Here is a 24,683-nt window from a genome sequence, read left to right as displayed (position 1 = left end):
ACTTGCCCAAAGTCACACAGCTGACAATTGGCAGACCTGGGATTTGAACCCATGACCTCTGACTCCAAAGCCCAGGCTATTTCCACTGAGCAAGGGCTTAACCAGTACCATTTTTTTTAAAAGGAAGCGACAATTTCTCTGCCCACAAGGATATCTGTGAAGAAACAGACATCTCTCTGCCCATTGAGTAGATGTAACATCCTCATTCTCTCCCCAATTGGAAAGAGAAAGGGGAGTCATTTTATCCCTTCAGTTGACACTAGTCAGATGACTGAAGAAAAAGCATGGACAATGAAAGACCAAAGATAACAAACAGATGATACAAATTAGATACCAACTTATAGGAGATTTTCAAATCTTCATTTATTTGTGAAAGTAGAAGCTGACATTTCATTCATTCATTCATTCAATCGTATTTATTGAGCGCTTACTGTGTGCAGAGCACTGGACTAAGCACTTGGGAAGTACAAGTTGGCAACATCTAGAGACGGTTCCTACCCAACAGCGGGCTCACAGTCTAGAAGGGGGAGACAGAGAACAAAACAAAACATATTAACAAAATAAAATAAATAGAATAAATATGTACAAATAAAATCAATAGAAGCTGACATTTGTGTAAGCATTTAAAAACACTCCTGCCCAGAAGAAAGCATCGCATGTATCAGACAGTAGAAATACAACCGGAAGAGAAATCAAAGAGATTCTTTTGATTACTCTAGAATGGCTCAAGGATACCGATTGATCGTCACTATGGGAAAGAAGCAAAACTCAGGAATCTCTACCTGAAAGGGACAATTCAGCATTTCATCGCTTCTCGTTTCCCTCGCCTGCCCATGGCCAAAGAAACTGATTTCAACAGCTCGCTGTGAGTCATCTTCAATGAGTTTCGAAGACACAGTAATGTAGGAGAAGGGGCTTTTGAGAAGTCACCAGCCTCTGAGGGGGACAGCCTCATCCAACCCGATCCCAAAAGAACCTGTTCTATCATCAAACACCCCCCAAGGAGAGGAGTTCTACTTGGGTATCACGTTCAACAGCTAACGACTCTCCTTGTTGGAAAATCCCTCCTTATCTAGCACTCCAAGCCTTCTAGATGGCAGTTTATACTCATTTCTTGCAACTTGTACTCTGCACAGAGTAAGCGCCTGATAAATATGATTGAATGAATGAATTTCTTCATTTCTGTCCCCAGGGCTTTTTTTTCCCACCATCTTCCAAACAAAGATCTTTATTATCAACTTTTAATTTCCCTTGGGGAAATAATACCAAAAACCAACACAGAAAAATGTGCTTCTAGGTGATGGTTTCTGCTCATCATTTCTTCTCCCAGAGGAATTTTTTCCATCATCTTCTAAACAGAGTTCTTTGCCATTAAGCTCTTCAGAAAATAACACCAAAAAAGAGCCCAGAAAAATGTGTTGGCGGTGGGTGGGAGGACGACATATTCAGAAATATAAAGCGTTGCCCGTCTTTTTTTGCCAGGTTTTGTATTTGCACAATCCTCCTGATCTGATGAGATCTTTCTATGCCAGGTCAGGATAACCCGCAAAAAGTCATTGTAACCTGCACGGCGAACAAATCCCCGGAGGTTGAACTGTGGTGTTTGGGTTTCCTAACCTAATGGGTTTAAAGCTCTAGGAGAGACATCACCCCCGAGATGTTTTGCAAGTTGCAGACGATTACTATGTAATCAGAGCAGGTGGACACCAAAGACCACGCTGTTTGAAAATGAAACGTCCCGCGGCTGCAAACACGGTGTTTGCCTGAGGTGATAAAAAGTTGCCAGCGCAGCAGAAAAGTGGTCGGGAGAGACCGGGGGCAGACTCTGCAGCCATAAAAATCCCCTGGCGCCTGAGCCCCGTGCTCACTGGCACCATGAGGGCATTCGTCTTGGCCTTGCTAGTCTCCCTGGCGGGTAAGTCCTCCTATCTTCTCAGGCTTTAGGGCCTGGTTGGGTTTCAGACATCACCAACATCAATCGCATTTATTGAGCGCTTACTGTGTGCAGAGCACTGTACTAAGCGCTTGAATGGGATGGCACTTCTCCCCCAGCCCCCTGAGTCTCACCCATGTGTGTCTTTGCTTTGTTTTATACAGGGAGCGAGAAGTACCCCGTGGGTAAGTCCGCTTTTCACTTTTTGTGTTTCACTCATCGTCTCGGATCCATCCACCTGTACTTAGTGGGCGCTTCCTGGGTAAAAAGCACTGTTCTTGGGGGGAGTCCAGTCTAACAGAGTCGGTAGGCCCGTCCCCTGCTCTACGGTCTAGAGGCGAGCTTATCGTCACTCACAGTGTATTCTCCTCTAGGGCAGGGGCTGTCTTCTATTTTTACCGTAAGCGTCGAAGCGCCTAGTGAGGTGCTGGATCCCCCGGAGTCGCTCAGTAAGCCCTGATACGATTCTGGTGATAGTGTGTGAGCATCATTACGACAGCCCCGTCCCACGCAAGCTCCTTGAGGGCAGCGTTCATGTCCAACCAATCTATCAGTCAATCAATCAATCGTATTTATCTATTTTTCTGGGATTTCTTAAGGGCTTACTCTAAGCCAAGCACTATTCTAGGCGCTGAGGTAGATACAAATCAGTCAGGTTGGTCACAATCCCTGTCCCACATGGGGCTCACAGTCTTAATCTTCATTTTACTGTGAGCCCGTTGTTGGGTAGGGATTGTCGCTATCTGTTGCCGAATTATACTTTCCAAGTGGTTAGTACAGTGCTCTGTGCATAAGCGCTCAATAAATTCGATTGAATGAATGTATTTTGCAGATGAGGTAACTGAGGCACAGAGAAGTCAGGTGACTCGCCTGAGGTCACACAGCAGACATGTGAAGCATGTCTGACCTGAAGGCATGAGAAGCAGCATGGCTCACTGGAAAGAGCACGGGCTTTGGAGTCAGAGGTCATGGGTTCGAATCCCGGCTCTGCCACATGTCTGTTGTGTGACCTTGGGCAAGTCACTTAACTTCTCTGAGCCTCAGTTACCTCATCTGTAAAATGGGGATTAAGATTGTGAGCCCCGCGTGGGACAATCTGATCACCTTGTATTCCCCCCCAGCACTTAGACCAGTGCTTTGCACATAGTAAGCGCTTAATAAATGCCATTATTATTATTATTATTATTATTGTTATGTGGCAGAGCTGGGAGCAGAACCCAGGTCCTTCTGGTTTCCAGGCCTGTGCTCTACCCACTAAGCCGTGCTGCTTTGCTGGTCAGGTTGGACCGAGTCCTTGTCCCTCATGAGGCTCCCCAGTCTTAGTCCCCATTTTACAGATGAGGCAACTGAGGCACAGAGGAGTTAAATGACTTGTCTAAGGTCACACAGCAGACAAGTGTCTGATTGAAGACAAGACGATTGAATGAATGAATGAAAAGTGGCAGGGCCGGGAACAGAACCCACATCCTTCTGATTCCCTGGCCTGTGTTCTCTCCACTAAGCCATGCTGCTTCCCCTCTCTTATTGAGTGCTTACTGTGTGCAGAGCACTGTACTAAGCGCTTGGGAGAGAACAACATAACACAGTCGATAGACACATTCCCTGCCCAAACAATTTTATAATCTATAGTATTGTGCTCTCCCAAGTGCTTAGTACTGTGCTCTGCACATTGTAAGTGCTTAATTAATATGATTGATTGAGAACGTGGCTTAGTGGAAAGAGCCCGGGCTTGGGATTCAGAGGTCATGGGTTCGAATCCCAACTCCCCCACTTGTCAGCTGTGTGACTTTGGGCCAGTCACTTCACTTCTCTGGGCCCCAGTTCCCTCATCTGTAAAATGGGGATGAAGCCTGTGAGCCCCACCGTGGGACAACCTGATGACCTCATAACCTCCCCAGCGCTTAGAACAGTGCTTGGCATGTAGTAAGCGCTTAACAAATACGATTGAATGAATGAATGAATGAAGGGCGGGAGGGGGTGAGCCGTCATCAGTGCGCAGATGCAGTCTTATCCCCCCTCCACGTGGCCCGCTTCACCCCTCGTGGCCTGTTACCATAGTAATATTATTATATTAATACTAATGATACCATAATTATTATTACAACTTAATATAATAACAATATCGTAATCATCATTATTACATAATAATGATTCATTCAATCATATTTCCCCACAGCACCTGTATATGTTTGTACAAATCTATTACTCTATTATTTTACATGTCCATATTTACTATTCTATTTAGTTTATTTTGTTAATATACTTTGTTTTGTTGTCTGTCTCCCCCTTCAAGTCTGTGAGCCCGCAGTTGGGTAGGGACCGTCTCTCTATGTCGCCGACCTGTCCTTCCCAAGCGCTCAGTACAGTGCTCTGCACCCAGCAAGCACTCAATAAATACGACTGAATGAATGAATCCCCCCGCCCTACCTCCTTCCCCTCCCCACAGCACCTGTATATCTATTTGTACAGATCCGCTGTGTGACCTTGGGCAAGTCACTTAACTTCTCTGAGCCTCAGTTCCCTCATCTGTAAAATGGGGATGAAGACTGTGAGCCCCACGTGGGACAACTTGATCACCTTGTATCCCCCCCCCCAGCGCTTAGAACAGCGCTCTGCACATAGTAAGCGCTTAACAAATGCCATCATCATTATCATTACAGATTGATTACTCTATTTTGCTTGTACGTATTTACTAGTCTATTTATTTTATTTTGTTAATCTGTTTTGTTTGGTTGTCCGTCTCCCCCTTCTAGACTGTGAGCCTGCTGTTGGGTAGGGACCGTCTCTCTATGTCGCCGACCTGTCCCTCCCAAGCGCTTAGTACAGCGCTCTGCACCCAGGAAGAGCTCAATAAATACGATTGAATCGATCAATCGTATTTATTGAGCTCTTCCTGGGTGCAGAGCACTGTACTAAGTGCTTGGGAAGGACAAGTTGGCAACATATAGAGACAGTCCCTACCCAACAGTGGGCTCATGAATGAATGAACCAAATGCTATTATAATTAATTGACTGATTGATGACCTGTGTCTTTACAGAGCCAGGATTTAGCAGCAGCAGGACTTACGTGTACAGTTACGAGGGACAGCTCCTCAGTGGGTTGCCGGACAGAGATTTGGCGAGGGCTGGGTTGAAGCTCTCGTGCAAAGTGGAGATCAGCGGAGCATCAGAGAAGGCATACTACCTCAAGGTACCCAGTGGGGCCCGGCGGGAAGCGAAAAAGGACGTGCAGACTCGATCTCTTAACTAAGATTGAATAATGGAATAAAGCAAGATGGGTAGGAACAAAAAGGGTTCGCCTCTATGGTCTAGCTCATTGTGGAAAAGAACTGGGAAAAGATAATAGAGATTCAGTACAGGAGCTATTAAAAAAAAAAAAAAGGAAAGTCACTACCTGGTCAGCAGGTAGAATAATGCAGGGAGTGTGCGTTTTTGTGTTGTTGTTTACCAAAATTTTTCCCTGACTTCTACCTGAGGCCTTCCCAGACTGAGCCCCCTCCCCATTCCCCCTGCCTTACCTCCTTCCCCTCCCCACAGCACCTGTATATATGTAATAATAATAATAATAATGGCATTTATTAAGCACTTACTATGTGCAAAGCACTGTTCTATGCGCTGGGGAGGTTACAAGGTGATCAAGTCGTCCCACGCGGGGCTCACAGCCGCCATTTTACAGATGAGGTAACTGAGACCCAGAGAAATTAAGTGACTTGCCCAAAGTCACACAGCTGACAAGTGGCGGGGCTGGGATTTGAACCCATGACCTCTGACTCCAAAGCCCGGGCTCTTTCCACTGAGCCACGCTGCTTTTATATAAACATGTGTATATATATATATATATAAACATGTATATATGTTTGTACGTATTTATTACTCTATTTTATTTGTACACGTTTATTCTATTTCTTTTATTTTGTTAATATGTTTGGTTTTGTTCTCTGTCTCCCCCTTTTAGACTGTGAGCCCGCTGTTGGGTAGGGACCGTCTCTATATGTTGCCAGCTTGGACTTCCCAAGCGCTTAGTCCAGTGCTCTGCACACAGTAAGCACTCAATAAATACGATTGAATGAATGAATGAATGAATGATCCGTGGGTCGGGTCTGTCGTCGCTTAGCAGTTTAGGGAAGACTCGGCTGTGGAATTAGAATCCAGCCCACTTGATTAGTTCCTGGCAGAATTAGGAGGCCTTCCCAGACTGAGCCCCCTCCTTCCTCTCCCCCTCCTCCCCCTTTCCATCCCCGCCGCCTTCCCTCGTTCCCCTCCCCACAGTACCTGGATATATGTATATATGTTTGTACAGATTTATTACTCTATTATTACTCTATTTATATTGAGAAGCAGCGTGGCTCAGTGGAAAGAGCCCGGGCTTTGGAGTCAGAGGTCATGGGTTCAAATCCCATCTCCGCCAATTGTCAGCTGTGTGACTTTGGGCAAGTCACTTGACTTCTCTGGGCCTCTGTTACCTCATCTGGAAAATGGGGATGAATAATAATAACAACAATGATGGTATTTGTTAAGCGCTTACTATGTGCAAAGCACTGTTCTAAGCGCCGGGAGGGGATACAAGGTGATCAGGTTGTCCCACGTGGGGGCTCACAGTCTTCATCCCCATTTTACAGATGAGGTAACTGAGGCTCAGAGCAGTTAAGTGACTTGCCCAAGGTCACACAGCAGACATGTGGCGGAGCAGGAATTCGAACCCATGACCTCTGACTCCAAAGCCCGGGCTCTTTCCACTGAGCCATGCTGCTTCTCAGATGAAGACTGTGAGCCCCGCCATGGGACAACCTGATCACCTTGTAACCTCCCCAGCGCTTAGAACAGTGCTTTGCACATAGTAAGCACTTAATACATGCCATCATTATTATTATTATTATTACTCTATTTTACTTGTACATATTTATTCTATTTATTTTATTTGGTTTATATGTTTTGTTTTGTTGTCTGTCTCCCCCTTCTAGACTGTGAGCCCGCTGTTGGGTAGGGACCATCTCTATAGGTTGCCAACTTGTACTTCCCAAGCGCTTAGTACAGTGCTCTGCACACAGTAAGCGCTCAATAAATACGATTGAATGAATGAATGAATGAAGAATTGCCAGTGATTCATTAGCCTTGCCGAAAATACTGATTGTGCCAGCTAACAGGGACCGAGCCCTACTTAGAGAAGCAGCGTGGCTCAGTGGAAAGAGCCCGGGCTTTGGAGTCAGAGTCATGGGTTCAAATCCCAGTTCCACCACTTGTCAGCTGTGTGACTTTGGGCAAGTCACTTGACTTCTCTGCGCCTCAGTTACCTCATCTGTAAAAGGGGGATTAAGACTGTGAGCGTCACATGGGACAATCTGATCACCTTGTAACCTCTCCAGCGCTTAGAACACTGCTTTGCACATAGTAAGCACTTAATAAATGTCATTATTATGATCATTATTATTCAAAAATTGGAGTAACCAGAATCACGTACCACCTGCCGGTGAGATTTTTACATTCTTGGGCCTCCATGGTGTTTCAGTGACTTCTCCTGGGAGAAGGAGGGAAATGTTCTGGCCGCACCGATGAAGAGTCAAGAACAGAGGGAACATGTCTGTTTGTTGTTAATAATCGCAATAATAATAATGATGGCATTTGTTAAGCGCTTACTACGTGCAAAGCACTGTTCTAAGCGCTGGGGGGGATACAAGGTTGTCCCTCGTGGGGCTCACAGTCTTCATCCCCATTTGACAGATGAGGTAACTGAGGCCCAGAGAAGTGAAGGGACTTGTCCAAAGTCACACAGTTGACAAGTGGCAGAGCCGGGATTAGAACCCACAACCTCTGCCTCCTAAGCCCGGGCTCTTTCCACTGAGCCTTGCTGTTATATATTATACTCTCCCCAGCGCTTAGTTCAGTGCTCTGCACCCAGTAAGCACTAAATAAATAGAACTGACTGGCTGATTGACTGACTGACCTCCTTTCTCTGGAGGATGGCCTGAGTCCAGTTTCGTTCGATTGCCAGAAGTTGTTTTTTCAGAATGTAAACGAGCCTCGGTTTAGGAGATTGAGTACAGGTGCAGATTCAGGAGGGTTCTGAAGATGAAAAGTGTTCTTTTAGGGCAAATTCTTTACCACATAAGCAGAAAATTCGTTCATTCAATTCATTTCACCGTATCCAGTGCTTAGAACAGTGCTTTGCATGTAGTAAGCGCTTAATAAATGCCATTATTACTGTTATTATTATTATTTTTTTACTATTATTATTATTATTTATTGAGTGCTTAATACTAAGCTCTTGGAAAGTACAATCCAGCAACAGAGAGACAATTCCCACCCACAACGGGTTCACAGTTTAGAAGGGGGGAGACGGACATCAAAACAAGTAAAGAGGCATCAGAAGCATCATTATAAAAAGAATTGTAGATACAGGCACATCATGAATAAAAATAAATAGAATTATAATTATAAATATGTACATATATACGCAGGCACTGCAGGGAGCGGAGGCGAAGGAAGCATGTTGGGGTGATGGGGGGGAACAGAGGAAAAGGGGGGCTCAATCTGGGAAGGCCTCCTGGAGGAGGTGAGATTTCAGTAGGGATTTGAAGATGGGAAGTGTGCTAGTTTGGTGGATTTGAGGAATTCCAGGCCAGAGGCAGGACGTGGGCCGGGGGTTGACGGCGGGACAGGCGAGAACGAGAAAATGTTGATTTTGGGGTAGATCACCGGGTTAAGACTCAACTAGAAGTTTGAGAATTGTTTATTCAGTGCTTTGCCAAGGACATATGTTGGGTTTGGGTTTCTTTCTGAGTCCTTGGTGATTCATTCATTCATTCAATCGTATTTACTGAGTGTTTACTACCACTAATAATAATAATGATGGCATTTATTAAGCGCTTACTATGTGCAAAGCACTGTTCTAAGTGCTGGGGAGGTTACAAGGTGATCAGGTTGTCCCACGGGGGGCTCACAGTCTTAATCCCCACTTTACAGATGAGGTAACTAAGGCACAGAGAATAATAATAATAATGATGGCATTTATTAAGCATTTACTATGTGCAAAGCACTGTTCTAAGCGTTGGGGAGGTTACAAGGTGATCAGGTTGTCCCACAGGGGGCTCACAGTCTTCATCCCCATTTTACAGATGAGGGAACTGAGGCACAGAGAAGTTAAGTGACTTGCTCAAAGTCACACAGCTGACTATTGGCAGAGCCAGGATTTGAACCCATGACATCTGACTCCAAAGCCCGGGCTCTTTCCACTGAGCCACACTGCTTCTTGTGTGCAGAGCACTGTACTAAGCACTCGGGAACTACAGGTCGGCAACATCTAGAGACGGTCCCTACCCAACAGCGGGCTCACACTCTAGAAGGGGGAGACAGACAATAAAACAAAACATGTGGACAGGTGTCAAGTCATCAGAACAAATAGAATTAAAGCTAAATGCACATCATTAACAAAATAAATAGAATAGTGAATATGGACAAGTAAAATAAATAGAATAATAAGTCTGTACAAACATATATCCAGGTGCTGTGGGGAGGGGAAGGAGGTAGGGCAGGGGGATAGGGAGGAGGAGAGGATAAAAAGGGGGCTCAGTCTGGGAAGGCCTCTTGGAGGAGGTGAGCTTTCAGTAGGGCTTTGAAGGGAGGAAGAGAGCTAGCTTGGAGAATGGGTGGAGAGAGGGCATTTCAGGCTAGGGGGAGGACGTGGGCCGGGGGTCGGCAGTGGGACGGGCGAGAAGGAGGTACAGTGAGGGGGTTAGCCATGGCAGAGGAGCAGAAGGTGTGGGCTGGGCTGGAGAAGGAGAGAAGGGAGGTGAGGTAGGAGGGGGCGAGGGGATGGACAGCCTTGAAGCCGAGAGTGAGGAGTTTTTGCTTGATGCGTAGGTTGACAGGCAGATGCTGGAGATTTTTGAGGACGGGAGTGGCATGCCCAGAGCGTTTCTGCACAAAATTGATCCGGGCAGCGGTGTGAAGTATAGACTGAAGCAGGGAGAGACAGGAGGATGGGAGATCAGAGAGGAGGCTGATGCAGTCATCCAGTTGGGGATGCTGATGCTTACTCTGAGGGCATGGAAGGGGGTGAGACCCAGAAGCCCCCCCCACACACACACACTAACACACAAACACACACTTCCCTCTGGTTCAGTGAGCTCACTCCCAGATGACCCAGGAACACCTTCTATAGAAGGGCAGTGACTATAGTGGGCCAAGCAGCGGCAGGGAGAAAATCTTTGTTGTGCCGCCTGAGTGGCAAAGAAACCCAAGTGTATGAGGGAGCAGGGTGGCAGCAGAATCATCACTGTTTGCCGTTGGGTGGCTCCCCGTCAGATCAACTCTGGCCAGGTCCTTTCCTGCGGGTCGAACTGCAATCAATCAATCAATCAATCGTATTTATTGAGAGCTTACTGTATGCAGAGCACTGGACTAAGCGCTTGGAAAGTACAAGTTGGCAACATATAGAGATGGTCCCTACCCAACAGTGGGCTCACAGTCGAAAAGACAGACTTTTGCAGACATTTGGGCACTCTGAGGTGGGTCAAAAATGGCCACCAGCCCCATTCCACTCCCCCTTCTAGCATGTGACCGTTGTTGGGATGGGACCATCTCTATATGTTGCCAACTTGTACTTCCCAAGCGCTTAGTACAGTGCTCTGCACACAGTAAGCGCTCAATAGATACGATTGAATGAATGAAGGAATGAATGATCCCATTCACACCACCATAGGGTCACGTGTGCTCAGCGCAATGTACAAATGTCATCACGTCTGGCTGAGGGTCTCACACAAAGTAACGCAGTGGCATCATATGCAACATTTGGAGGAGAAAACGTATTTCCGCCACCGCTCCTTGCTGCTGCGATAACCCCGCTCCGTCCCCTCAACCCCGAGAGTTCAGCTCCAAGACCCTGATTCACTAACGGATCAGACTAGGCCCTCATTTCTTCTTCTCCCACTCCCTTCTTTGTCACCCTTGAACTTACAGCGTGGCTCAGTGGAAAGAGCCCGGGCTCTGGAGTCAGAGGTCATGGGTTCAAATCCCAGCTCCACCAATTGTCAGCTGGGTGACTTTGGGCAAGTCACTTTACTTCTCTGGGTCTCAGTTAACTCATCTGTCAAATGGGGATTAAGGCTGTGAGCCCCTCGTGGGACAACCTGATCACCTTGTGAACTCCCCAGCACTCAGAACAGTGCTTTGCACATAATAAGTGCTTCATAAATGGCATTATTATTATTATTATTATTATTACCCTTTATTCACCTCTCCCTCAGCCCCTCACCTCACCTCAATGTACTTAGCCGTAATACATTCCTATTAACGTTTGCCTCCCCCTCTGAACTGTAATCTCCCTGTGGGCAGGGAACGTATCTACCCACTCTCTCTCCCAAGTGCTTAGTAGTGTGCTGTGCACACAGTAGCCCTCAATAAATGTGAATGATTGATTGATTGATCAGTTTGATGGACACACTTCCTTCCTCTCCCCCTCGTTCCCCTCTCCATCCCCCCCATCTTACCTCCTTCCCTTCCCCACAGCGCCTGTATATATGTATATATGTTTGTACATATTTATTACTCTATTTATTTATTTATTTTACTTGTACATATCTATTCTATTTATTTTATTTTGTTAGTAGGTTTGGTTTTGTTCTCTGTCTCCCCCTTTTAGACTGTGAGCCCACTGTTGGGTAGGGACCGTCTCTATATGTTGCCAACTTGTACTTCCCAAGCACTTCGTACAGTGCTCTGCACACAGTAAGCGCTCAATAAATACGATTGATTGATTGATTGATTGACACCACAGGGTTGTGATCTTTGAGAAGGGCAGCAGTGTGACCATTTTGAGAGACGGCTAACAGGGGTCCTCTTTGGAAGGCCACCGTTTTTGCGGCCACTGAAGCAGCGCTGGCCCTGTCTTCCTGCCCCTGTGACTAGGTCTCTGCGCCAACATGCCTGCTGTGAGATTTCCTTCCTCAACCTCAAAATGGTCTTTCCGTTTTATAATTCCCAAGGCCTGTTGTAGCCAAGTGGGCTGTTGGGTTTGCTTGGTGGTTTCAGAGACAGGAAAGCTCTGGCAGAATGACAAACAAGTGGCAGTTAGGACTCAATCAATCCATCGGTGGTATTTATTGGGCTCTGACTATGTGCAGGACACTGTACTTGGGACAGTACAACAGAATTAGCAGATATGTTCCCTGCCCATAATGAACTTACAGTCTAGAGGGACATCAATGTAAATGAAATATAAATTGGTCTGCTAACTATTGTCTCCTTCTTCTCTGGAAGGATGGTAGCAGCCTGCGCTTGAGAGAGAAGAGAGTCAGTCAGTCGTATTTACTGGGCGTTATTGAGTGCTCAGTACAGTCTGCAGAGCATTGTACTAAGCACTTGGAAGAGTACCATATAATAATAAACCAACATTCCCTCCCCACAGTGAGCTTACAGTCTAGAAAGGGGGACAGACATAGCGCGGCTCAGTGGAAAGAGCCCGGGCATTGGAATCAGAGGTCATGGGTTCAAATCTCAGCTCCACCAACTGTCAGCTGTGTGACTTTGGGCAAGTCACTTAACTTCTCTGTGCCTCAGTGGTATTTATTGGGCTCTGACTATGTGCAGGACACTGTACTTGGGACAGTACAACAGAATTAGCAGATATGTTCCCTGCCCATAATGAACTTACAGTCTAGAGGGACATCAATGAAAATGAAATATAAATTGGTCTCCATCCCCCCCATCTCACCTCCTTCCCTTCCCCACAGCACCTGTATATATGTATATATGTTTGTACATATTTAGGTACAAACATATATACATCTGGAAAATGGGGCTTAAGACTGTGAGCCCCCCCTGGGACAACCTGATCCCCTTGTAACCTCCCCAGCGCTTAGAACAGTGCTTTGCACATAGTAAGAGCTTAATAAATGCCATTATTATTATTATTATAATTATTATAAATAAATAAATTACATTTATGGACATGTGTTGTGGGCCTGGAAGTGGGGATGAATAAAGGAAACAAGGCAGGGTGACATAGAAGGGAGTCGAAGGAAGAGGGTTTTAGTCAGGGAAGACCTCTTGGAGGAGATGGGCCTTCAGTAGGATTTTGAAGGAGCGGGGGAGAGTGATTGTTTGTCATATATGAGGAGGGAGGGTATTCCAGGCCAGAGACGGGATGTGGATCGGAGGCTGGAGGCGCGATAGTTGAAATCAGGGTACCGTGAATAGGTTACCCTTAGAGGAGCAAAGTGTGTTGACTGGAATGTAGTAGGAAAGTTAGTTATAATGTCCACCTTCACCATATTTATCTAGTTGAATGGTGGTGGCCTTCCTCTCCCCCTCCTCCCCCTTTCCACTCCCCCCTCCTTCCCTCCTTCCCTTACCTGTATATATGTATATATGTTTACTGTATATGTATATCGTTTACTCCCGCCTCTGGACTGTAAGTTCCTCATGGGCAGGGAACATGTCGACCAAATCTGTGTACTCTACTGAGCACTTAGTAGCATGCTCTATAATCAATCAATAGTATTTACTGAGTGCTTCCTTTGTGCAGAGAACTGAATCAAGTGCTTACACAAAACAAGTGCTCAATGAATACAATTGATTGATTGGTTAATAAGGGTGCAAAGCTCTGTTCAATTTAACGTACCTTTATTGGAAGCAGCGTGGCTCAGTGGTAAGAGCACGGGCTTTGGAGCCAGAGGTCATGGGTTCAAATCCCGGCTCTGCCACGTCTGCTGTGTGACCTTGGGCAAGTCACTTTACTTCTCTGAGCCTCAGTTACCTCATCTGTAAAATGGGGATTGACTGTGAGCCCCACGTGGGACAACCTGATCGCCTTGTATTCCCCCAGCGCTTAGAACAGTGCTTTGCACATAGTAAGCGCTTAACAAATGCCATTATTATTATTATGTTTGTACGTATGTATTACTCTATTTATTTATTTATTTTACTTGTACATATTCTATTTATTTTATTTTGTTAATATGTTGTATATATTTATTACTCTATTTTATTTGTACATATTTATTCTATTTATTTTATTTTGTTAATATGTTTGGTTTTGTTCTCTGTCTCCCCCTTCCAGACTTTGCCCCCGCCTTACTTCCTTCCCTTACCTGTATATAAGTATATATGTTTGTATGTATTTATTACTCTATTTATTTATTTATTTTATTTGTACATATTCTATTTATTTTATTTTGTTAATATGTTGTATATATTTATTACTCTATTTTATTTGTACAGATTTATTCTATTTATTTTATTTTATTAATATGTTTGGTTTTGTTCTCTGTCTCCCCCTTCTAGACTGTGAGCCCGCTGTTGGGTAGGGGCTGTCTCTAGATGTTGCCAACTTGTACTTCCCAAGCGCTTAGTCCATTGCTCTGCCCACAGGAAGCACTCAATAAATACAATTGAATGAATGAATGAATAATAAATAGCTATTTGACAATCAAGGATCTCATCTATCTCCTGGCACCTATACTGAAACCAACAATTTGTTTATGATTGTTTCTTTCTCTAATGCAAACAAGTGTAAGCTGTCATGGGCAGGGAAAGTGTCTGTTTATTGTTGTAGTGTACTCCTGCAAGCGCTTAGTACAGTGCTGTGCATACAGTAAGCACTCAGTAAATATGATTGATTGAATGAATGAATGAAGTAACAAGGTGAGGTATGAGAGAGCGAGGGGCAAAAACAGAGAAAATTCTCTTCCCATGTCCCCTTCCTGATTTACCTGTTGGGAATGGAGTGTCCCAACTAGTCCCCAGATTGGGACTTGGAAGTTTTGTTGGAAGTTTTATCAGTGGGGACTTGGGTGGGAAGCAGAGCAATAGCTCCTGGTAGAAATGCAACCCCAAATGCACTCGTTCATTCATTCAGTTGTATTTATTGAGCGCTTACCGTGTACAGCGCACTGAACTAAGCGCCGGGAAGAGTCGAGTACAGCAATATAATCAATCAATCAATCAATCGTATTTATAGGATATTTATTTAGGTTTTTATATAACAGACACGTTCCCTGACCGCAGTGAGCTCACAGTCTAGACGGGGACACAGACACCATAAATAAATCACTGATGTGTACGGAAGTGCTGTGGGGCTGGGAAGGGGGTGAAGAAAGTTAGTGACACAGAAGGGAATGGGAGAAGAGGAAAGGGGAGGGAAACTCAGGAAGGCGCTTACTGTGTGCAGGGCACTGTATTAAGGACTTAGAATAATAATAATAATAATAACGATGGCATTTATTAAGCTCTTACTATGTGCAAAGCACTGTTCTGAGCGCTGAGCACTGTTAGAAGAGTGCAGTAGAAGAGTAGGTAGACATATTCCCTGCCCACACCGAGCTTTTCAGCCTTGCGTATCAATCGATTCAAAAACTATCAAGATTAGCTTTCTTCCATCCTTTCCAAGTCATCATCATCAATCATATTTATTGAGCGCTTACTATGTGCAGAGCACTTTACTAAGCGCTTGGGAAGTACAAATTGGCAACATATAGAGACAGTCCCTACCCAACATTGGGCTCACAGTCTAAAAGGGGGGAGACAGAGAACAAAACCAAACATACTAACAAAATAAAATAAATAGAATAGATAGGTACAAGTAAAATAAATAAATAAATAGAGTAATAAATATGTACAAACATATATACATATATACAGGTGAATGTATATTGTGAATGAAGTGAATGATGGGCCGGGGAGCGTGAAGCCCAGGAAGGGAAGAGAGATCGAGAAGGGGAAGTTGTTCGGTCTGGGATGAAGAAGGGTGTTTCCGCTAGCAAAGAACAGTCTGAACTACCGACTACGTTTTAGTAAAATTCTTTTGCTTCCATAACTAACCGTGTCTTCCACAAGACGCTTCAAAACGTCTCCAAATAATCCCATTAGGCTCTTGAAAAATCTATTTATTATTATTATTATTATCGATAATATTATTATATATTAATAGTATTGTATTGCATATAGCGTTCTAATTATAATATATAATATCATCATCAATCATCATCAATCGTATTTATTGAGCGCTTACTGTGTGCAGAGCACTGTACTAAGCGCTTGGGAAGTACAGTTGGCAACATATAATATGTATATTATACATATACATATAATATACATATAATATGTAGTATTATAGTATTAATTATAATATGTTATAATTATAATATATGTTATTATAATATATTATTGTCGATTCGGGTGGATCCACTTTTTCACTTCATTTTCACCCGCAGATCCGATCTCCACAAGTAGACGAATACAACGGCTACTGGCCCCAAGAGGCCTTCGTTCACTCTTCCAAGCTCACCCATATCCTGGCGTCCCACGTGAATGCGCCCATCAAATTCGAATACGTCAAAGGGAGGGTCGGAGCCATTTTTGCCCCGGAGGACATGTCCGACACCGTTGTGAACATACTGAGAGGAATCCTCCAAATATTGCACGTGACCATCAAGAAATCCCAATCGGTGTATGACCTGCAGGAGGTTTGTGTTCCCATTCCCTGGCAGACCATAATAATAATAATAATGACATTTATTAAGCGCTTACTATGTGCAAATCACTGTTCTAAGCGCTGGGGAGGTTACAAGGTGATCAAGTTGTCCCATGGGGGGCTCACAGTCTTCATCCCCATTTTACAGATGAGGTAACTGAGGCCCAGAGAAGTGAAGTGACTTGCCCAAAGTCACACAGCTGACAATTGGCAGAGCCTGGATTTGAACCCATGACCTCTGACTCCAGAGCCCGGGCTCTTTCCACTGAGCCACGCTGAGAAGTAGCATGGCCTAGAGGATAGAGCATGGGCCTGGGAGAAAGAAGGGCCTGGGTTCTAATCCTGCCTCTGTCACATGTCTGCTGTGTGACCTTGAGCAAGTCACTTCACTTCCCTGGGCCTCAGTTACCTCATCTGTAAAATGGGGATTAATAATGATAATGATGGCATTTATTAAGCGCTTACTATGTGCAAAGCACTGTTCTAAGCGCTGGGGAGGTTACGGGGTGATCAGGTTGTCCCACGGGGGGCTCACAGTCTTCATCCCCATTTTACGGATGAGGTAGTTGAGGCACAGAGAAGTGAAGTGACTTGCCCAAAGTCACACGGCTGACAACTGGAGCATGTGGGACAGGACAATGTCCAACACGAGTAGCTTTTATCTACCCTGGCACTTAGAACAGTGTTTGACACAGAGTAAGCACTTTACAAGTACCGTAACTCCTTGACTTCTCTGGGCTTTATTTTTTTTTTTTTTGGGTGGTGGTTGCTAAGCACTTACTATGTGCTGGGTGCTGTACTAAGTGCTGGACTCAGCTACCTCATCTGTAAAATGGGGATAAAGACTGTGAGCCCCGTGAGGGACATGACCAGTGTCCGACCTGATAAACCTCCATCTACCTCAGTGCTTAGCATGGTACCGCATGCAAAAATCATTCTTTCCTTCAGCTTAATAATGATCGTATTTGTTAAAGTGCTTACTATGTGCTAAGCACTGTTCTATAACACCTGGGTAGATCCAATACAATCAGGTGAGACACACTCTCTCTCCCACACGGGGCTCCTAGTCTGTCGGAGGGAGAACAGGTATTTAATCCCCATTTTAGAAATGAGGAAACTGAGGCCCAGAGAAGTGCAGTGACTTAACAATAATAATGGTATTTATTAAGCGCTTACTATGTGCAAAGCACTGTTCTAAGCACTGGGGAGATTACAAGGCGGTCAGGTTGTCCCCAAGGGGGCTCACGGTCTTAATCCCCATTTTACAGATGAGGTCACTGAGGCACAGAGAAGTTAAGTGACTGGCCCAAAGTCACAAAGCTGACAATTGGCAGAACTGGGAGTTGAACCCATGACCTCTGACTCCAAAGCCCATGCTCTTTCCACTGAGCCACGCTGCTTCCCAATGATGGCATTTGTTAAGCGCTTACTATGTGCAAAGCACTGCTCTAAGCGCTGGGGGGGATACAAGGTGATGAGGTTCTCCCACGTGGGGCTCCCAGTCTTAATCCCCATTTTACAGATGAGGTCACTGGGGCTCAGAGAAGTTAAGTGACTTGCCTAAGGTCACACAGCAGACATGTGGCGGAGCCGGGACTTCCCCCCGGTCACCCAGCCGACGGTGGCAGAGCTGGAGTTAGAATCCAGGCCCTCTGAATCCCAAGCCCAAGGAATCGTTGCTTTCCTCCGACTTCTGCTGAGCCTCAAAAACAAATCGCTTTGCTCCTGTCTCCGCAGACGGGGATCGGCGGACTCTGTCACACCAGATACATCATCCAGGAAGACAAGAAGGAAGAGAGCGTCACCATCAGCAAGACCAAGGACCTCAACAATTGCCAAGACAAGGTGGTGAGGAGCAGCGGGATGGCTTACAAGTTCACCTGCCCTTTCTGCGACAAGGTAGGGCTGATCCGCTTTTTAGCCCCGGGAGTTCGGGGAGGGTGGGGGGCGACTTGGGCCGACCGCTAGCGACACCGGATCTCACGACGACGTGGGCCGGCTCCTTGCTCCCCCAGAGAGACAAGACCACGAAAGGGACGGCTTCGTACACGTACACGATGAAATACGCCCAAGCGGGTGCCTTGATCACCCAAGTTAAGGCTCAGCAGGTGTATCAGACGGCGCCTTTCAACGAACTCAACGGTGTGGCCGTCGCGGAATCCAAGTAGGATTTAGTGGGTTTTATGTACCTCGTGCTTCTTCGTTGGGGTGGGGGGCGGCTATTATCCTATTAATCCATCCACGTCGGCCGCTTTAGGGATCCGTTCCCTTTCCTCCACTCCACCACCTCTCTTGGGATTGCAGGAGCTTGAAAGTAACTCAGATGGGGAACATCTGGTGGGGAGAAAAAACACATCAATCAATCAATCGATCGATCGATCGATGGTATTTATTGTGCACTTGCTGAATGCGGAGCCCTGCACTATTCATTTGCGAGAGTTAGAGGTACAATAGAGTTTGTAGACAGTGTACAGATCAATCAATCAATCACGTTGCCAACTTGTACTTCCCAAGCGCTTAGTGCAGTGCTCTGCACACAGTAAGCGCTCAATAAATACGATTGAATGAATCAATCAACCAATCAGTGGAATTTATTAAGCATTTACTCTGTGCAGAGCACTGTGCTAAGTGCTCGGAGAGAAACAGAGTTGGTAGACGTATTCCCTGCCCTCGACGAGCTTATAGTCAACATCATCATCATCAATCGTATTTATTGAGTGCTTACAGTGTTCAGAGCACTGTCTAGACAATCAATATAGTATCAGTCAATGTACTAGACTAGTTGTATTTATTGATAGTCTAGACATTAGCGTAAATAAATAATTTATGGTATATCCATAAGTGTTGCTGGGCTGAGTGTGGTGTGAATACCACTGCCTAAAGGGTATAGCACACAGGTGACAAGGGTGACGCAAAAGGGAGAGGGAGTTGGGGAAAATAGGGCGTAATCAGGGAAGGCCTCTTGGAGGAGATGAGACCTTAATCAATCAATCAGTCATATTTATTGAGCACTTACTGTGTGCAGAACACCGTACTAAGGCTTTGGGAAAGTACAATATAGTACAGTTGATAGACACTTTCCCTGGCCTGTGCACTATTTATTTATTTATCTGTTTATTTATATTAATGTCTGTCTCCCTCTCTAGACTGTGAGCTTGTCGTGGGCAGGGAGTGTGTCTGTTTGTTGTATTGTTCTCTCCCAAATGCTTTGCACACGGTGAGCGCTTAATAAATACGATTGAATGAATGAATGAATTCACGAATAAGAAATGGGGATTTCCCCAGCCCTGGTTCCTTTGAATATAGATCAGTTAGTTTGCTTTAAAACTTCAATTCATCTTTGGGTTGGAAATGAAAATGTGGAAAATATTTCAGATGTACCTATTTTCCATCTATTTACATTCCACCATTACCCAAGCTCCCTGTGGGCAGGGAATGTGTCTACCAACTCTGTTATATTGTATTCTCCCAACATCAGAGAAGCAGCGTGGCTCAGTGGAAAGAGCACGGGCTTTGGAGTCAGGGGTCATGGGTTCGAATTCCGGCTCCGCAACTTGTCAGCTGTGTGACTTTGGGCAAATCATTTAACTTCTCTGTGCCTCAGTTCCCTCATCTGTAAAATGGGGATTAAGACTGTGAGCCCCAGGTGGGACAACCTGATCACCTTATAACCTCCCCACTGCTTAGAACAGTGCTTTGCACATAGTAAGCGCTTAATAAATACCATTATTATTATTATTATTTGGAGTTAGGGGTCATGGGTTCAAATCTCAGCCCTGCCAATTGTCAGCTGTGTGACTTTGGGCAAGTCACTTAACTTCTCTGTGCCTCAGTTCCTTCATCTGTAAAAGGGGGATTAATCAATCAATCAATCACTTGTATTTATTGAGCGCTTACTGTGTGCAGAGCACTGTACTAAGCGCTTGGGAAGTACAAGTTGGCAACATATAGAAACGGTCCCTACCCAACAGTGGGCTCACAGTCTAGAAGACTGTGAGCCCCCCATGGGGCAACCTGCTCTCCTTATAACCTTCCCAGTGCTTAGAACAGTGCTTTGCACATAGTAAGTGCTTAATAAATGCCATTTTTATTATTATCATTAATATTATTATTATTATTACAGTGCTCTGCAAATGAACAGTGCTTGGCATATAGTAAGCACTTAACAAATACCATTATTATTATTATTATTATTATTATTATTATTAAGCACTCAATAAATGCAGTTGATTGATGGTTAGAGATAAAAAGTCTGAAAAAAGATGCACAAATGGGGTGCCTTCCAACAATAGGGCTGATATTATGCCTTTATTTTTCACCCGCTGGTATCTCTTCTTTCCCTTGCAGGCAAGTATTTACTCTGCTTGAAATTAAAAGCAAGCAGACCCCAGCGGAAATACACCTGCAGAGTCGTGGAAGCATCCGGTACCATTTCCCTAAAGAGACGCAGCAGATGCCGATGCAGATAGTAAAGTTAAAAAACCCCGAAGACCGGGTATAGGATGCTTAATTGTTTCTTGACGCCAACCAGGCCGAATCAGAATTTCACTGCCGCCGCGACGAAAGGATCCGAACGTTATTATTCTGTGGCTCTCTATTTTCCTCACAGGTCGTGGAGACCCTGAAATATTTAGTACAGGCCAATCAGCACGATATCAAGGAAGACGCCCCGACTAAATTCCTCGAGCTTACCCTGCTCTGCCGGGCATCGACTTTTGAAGGTCTGGACAGTGTCTGGAAGCAGTATGGGGAGAAGAGCCATTACAGGTTAAGTCCGAAAGTTACGGCAGCACCTTTCCACCCCCGAGGACTGGAAGCGGGGATATGGTAGGAGAAACGAGTGGAATTTTCTTCCTGTCTTCCAGGCGATGGCTGCTGAGTGCCATTTCCATGGCCGGCTCTTTGGACGCGTTCAAGTTCCTGAAAAAAAAGATTCACGGGGAGGAGACCCACTACATGGAAACAGCCGCCATCCTCTCTCTGGTCTTCCATTCCGTCAGACTCGAAGAGAAACTGATACCGGAGGTCATCGTAAGTGCCGTCTATTTTCTGGAACGATTTAATCGCAAAGTCCAAAGTCCCCGGTCGTATTTTCCAAAAGTATTCAGAAGTACACAAAATGTACTTACGACGCGGCAGGTTCTACATGCGTCCCCAAATCAACGCACAGCTTCATGAACTGGAATTGAGGGTAGCATTGGTTCTCAATATAGAGAAGCAGGGTGATCTGATGGGAAGATTACGGCCCCGGGAATCCGAGGACCTGGGTTCTAATCCCGATTCCCTCATCTGTCTCCTGTGTGACATTGGACCGGTCAGCTCACTTCTCTGGTCCTCAGTTGCTTCATCTGTAAAATGGGGTTTAAGATTATGAGCCCCAAGTGGGACATAGCCTCTGTCCAACCTGCTTAGCTTGTGTCTACCCCAGTGCTTAGTACAGTGCCTGCCCTTTTGCAAGCACTTAGTACAGTGCTGTGCACACAGTAAGCACTCAATAAATACGACTGAATGAATGAACAAATACCATTCAAAAAAAAAAAGTAGTCTGTTCTCTACTGAAAGTGCTGGAGAGAGAACTAGGGAAAGAAGTCTTTCTGGCCACTATATTCAAATCACTTGGACAAGTCTCATTTTGGTTCTTCCTGAGTTATTTCAGCATCAGATCAGACAAGAGTAGTGGTCTACTGAAAAATGAAAACTGAGCACCGAAACACGTTGTAAAGGTTACAGTTGACTGCAGCAAAGAGGGACCTTCTCTTGTGTGAAGAGCCATGTTTCTTCCTGCCATCTCTGATTTTCAATTCACGGGAGAGGAGGCCCATCTCTCCCTGAGATGTGCTGTTGGATATACGGTCTAGGGAACTGGGCATCACCCTTGAAGATTCCTAATGCTTGGGAACACCACTGACCCTCATGGCTGGTGCATTCCCCCTCATCCCCCTCTCCATCCCCCCCATCTTACCTCCTTCCCTTCCCCACAGCACCTGTATATATGTATATATGTTTGTACAGATTTATTACTCTATTTATTTTGCTTGTACATATCTATTCTATTTATTTTATTTTGTTAGTACGTTTGGTTTTGTTCTCTGTCTCCCCCTTTTAGACTGTGAGCCCACTGTTGGGTAGGGACCGTCTCTATATGTTGCCAATTTGTACTTCCCAAGCGCTTAGTACAGTGCTCTGCACATAGTAAGTGCTCAATAAGTACTATTGATGATGATGACGATTGATGATTTCACTGACGGCCTCCATACTGGACGACTTTCACCTTCGTGAGAGCGAAGTTCATGAGGAGGCCTGAAGATGAATGAATGAATGAAGAGAGAATGAGAAGCCTAGTAATTACAAACATCTAATGCAATATCCATTTTAAACCGTCCTTCCTTTGATAGGAACTAGTGACCAGCTCGCGGATTAAGAAAGATGCCACATTCCTCCAAATTGCGCTCCTGGGATACGGTTCCTTCGTGTACAGGTACTGCGCCACCATTTCCACCTGTCCAAATGCCGTTCTTCAGGTGAGTGGCTTCCATTTTACATTCGTGAATCCCAAATTGCGAACGGCCGTGGATGAGAAAATACTTTGGGAAATGAACGGTCCTGAATGTGGGGAACGAAACATAATAATAATAATAATGGCATTTATTAAGTGCTTACTATGTGCAAAGCACTGTTCTAAGTGCTGGGGAGGTTACAAGGTAATCAGGTTGTCCCACGGGGGGCTCACAGTCTTCATCCCCATTTTCCAGATGAGGGAACTGAGACACAGAGAAGTAAAGTGACTTGCTCAAAGTCACACAGCCGACAATTGGCGGAGCCAGGATTTGAACCCATGGCCTCTGACTCCAAAGCCCGGCCTCTTTCCACTGAGCCATGCTGCTTCTCTAAATATTGACTGGTGCTTCTTTCAGACCCGTCTGACACATTTTCAAGAATCATTAGCCTCATAAAAGTGTTCTTATTCATCCTGCCAAGCTTATTCTGCTGTCCTCCCCATTGTCCAACATCATGTCGCCCTTCCTCACCTTACCTACCTTCTTCTTCTTCTGCTCCCTGAACAAGATGTCAAGGGAAGACAGCGTGGCTCAGTGGAAAGAGCCCGGGCTTTGGAGTCAGAGGTCATAGGTTCGAATCCCGGCCCCGCCGCATGTCTGCTGTGTGACCTTGGGCAAGTCACTTAACTTCTCTGAGCCTCAGTTACCTCATCTCTAAAATGGGGTTTAGGACTGTGAGCCCCCCGTGGGACAACCTGATTACCTTGTATCCCCCACAGCGCTTAGAACAGTGCTTTGCACATAGTAAGCGCTTCATTATTATTATTATTAAGGGGACTAAGCGTCTTCCTGCAGCAAATGCATCCGCACGGGGAAGCCGTGTGGCCTAGTGGGAAGAGACCGTGGGCCTGGAACTCAGAGGACCTGGGTTCTAATCCCAGCTCTGCCGCTTGCGTGCTGTGTGACCTTGGACAAGTCACTTAATGTCTCTGGGCCTCAATTTCCTCAGCTGCAAAATGGGGATTCAAAACCTGTCCTCCTCACTGTACCTCGTTCTCGCCTGTCCCGCCGTCGACCCCCGGCTCACGTCCTTCCCCCTGGCCCGGAATGCCCTCCCTCCACACATCTGCCAAGCAAGCTGTCTTCCTCAATTCAAAGCCCTACTGAGAGCTCACCTCCTCCAGTAGGCCTTCCCACACTGAGCCCCCTTTTCCCTCTCCTCCTCCCCATCCCTCCCACCCTACCTCCTTCCCCTCCCCACAGCACCTGTATATATATTTGTACAGATTTATTACTCTATTTTACTTCTACATATTTATTATTCTATTTATTTTGTTAATGATTGCATATAGCTTTGATTCTATTTTTTCTGATGACTTTGACACCTGTCCCCATGTTTTGTTTTGTTGTCTGTCTCCCCCTTCTACACTGTGAACCTGTTGTTGGGAAGGGACCGTCTCTATATGTTGTCGACTTGTACTTCCCAAGCGCTTAGTCCAGTGCTCTGCACACAGTAAGCGCTCAATAAATACGATTGAATGAATGAATAATTAGACTGTGAGCCCCACGTGGCTGCATCCGACCTCATTACCACGTCTCTACCCCGACACTTAGAACAGTGCTCAGCACGTGATAATAACTGTGGTATTTGTTAAGCGCTTAATATGAGCCAGGCACCGTACTAAGCGCTGGGGTGGATACAAGCAAATTGAGTTGGACACAGTCCCTGTTCCATGTGGGGCTCACGGTCTCAATAGCCATTTTACAGATGAGGTCACTGAGGCAC

At 45.4% G+C, this 24,683-nt stretch overlaps 1 protein-coding gene across 1 annotated transcript in view; it reads left to right on the top strand.

The window, feature by feature from the left end:
• Nucleotides 1-1,830: 1,830 nt before the first annotated feature.
• The window catches only part of LOC119927071 (vitellogenin-2-like), a 119,076-nt gene continuing 96,223 nt past the window's right edge, over nucleotides 1,831-24,683 (top strand). The window contains exons 1-10 of the mRNA XM_038745613.1: nucleotides 1,831-1,915; nucleotides 2,098-2,118; nucleotides 4,972-5,123; nucleotides 16,141-16,392; nucleotides 18,138-18,299; nucleotides 18,416-18,564; nucleotides 20,748-20,895; nucleotides 21,010-21,167; nucleotides 21,266-21,431; nucleotides 22,796-22,921. Coding sequence (XP_038601541.1) covers nucleotides 1,876-1,915; nucleotides 2,098-2,118; nucleotides 4,972-5,123; nucleotides 16,141-16,392; nucleotides 18,138-18,299; nucleotides 18,416-18,564; nucleotides 20,748-20,895; nucleotides 21,010-21,167; nucleotides 21,266-21,431; nucleotides 22,796-22,921 — 1,374 coding nt within the window. The 5' untranslated portion in view covers nucleotides 1,831-1,875. The remainder of the gene's footprint in view (nucleotides 1,916-2,097; nucleotides 2,119-4,971; nucleotides 5,124-16,140; nucleotides 16,393-18,137; nucleotides 18,300-18,415; nucleotides 18,565-20,747; nucleotides 20,896-21,009; nucleotides 21,168-21,265; nucleotides 21,432-22,795; nucleotides 22,922-24,683) is intronic.

This window comes from Tachyglossus aculeatus, chromosome 4 (assembly GCF_015852505.1).
Source record: "Tachyglossus aculeatus isolate mTacAcu1 chromosome 4, mTacAcu1.pri, whole genome shotgun sequence".
Taxonomy (NCBI): Eukaryota; Metazoa; Chordata; class Mammalia; order Monotremata; family Tachyglossidae; genus Tachyglossus; species Tachyglossus aculeatus.
Note: the sequence above shows the minus strand (reverse complement) of the source record. Positions and strands in the feature narration are given on the sequence as shown.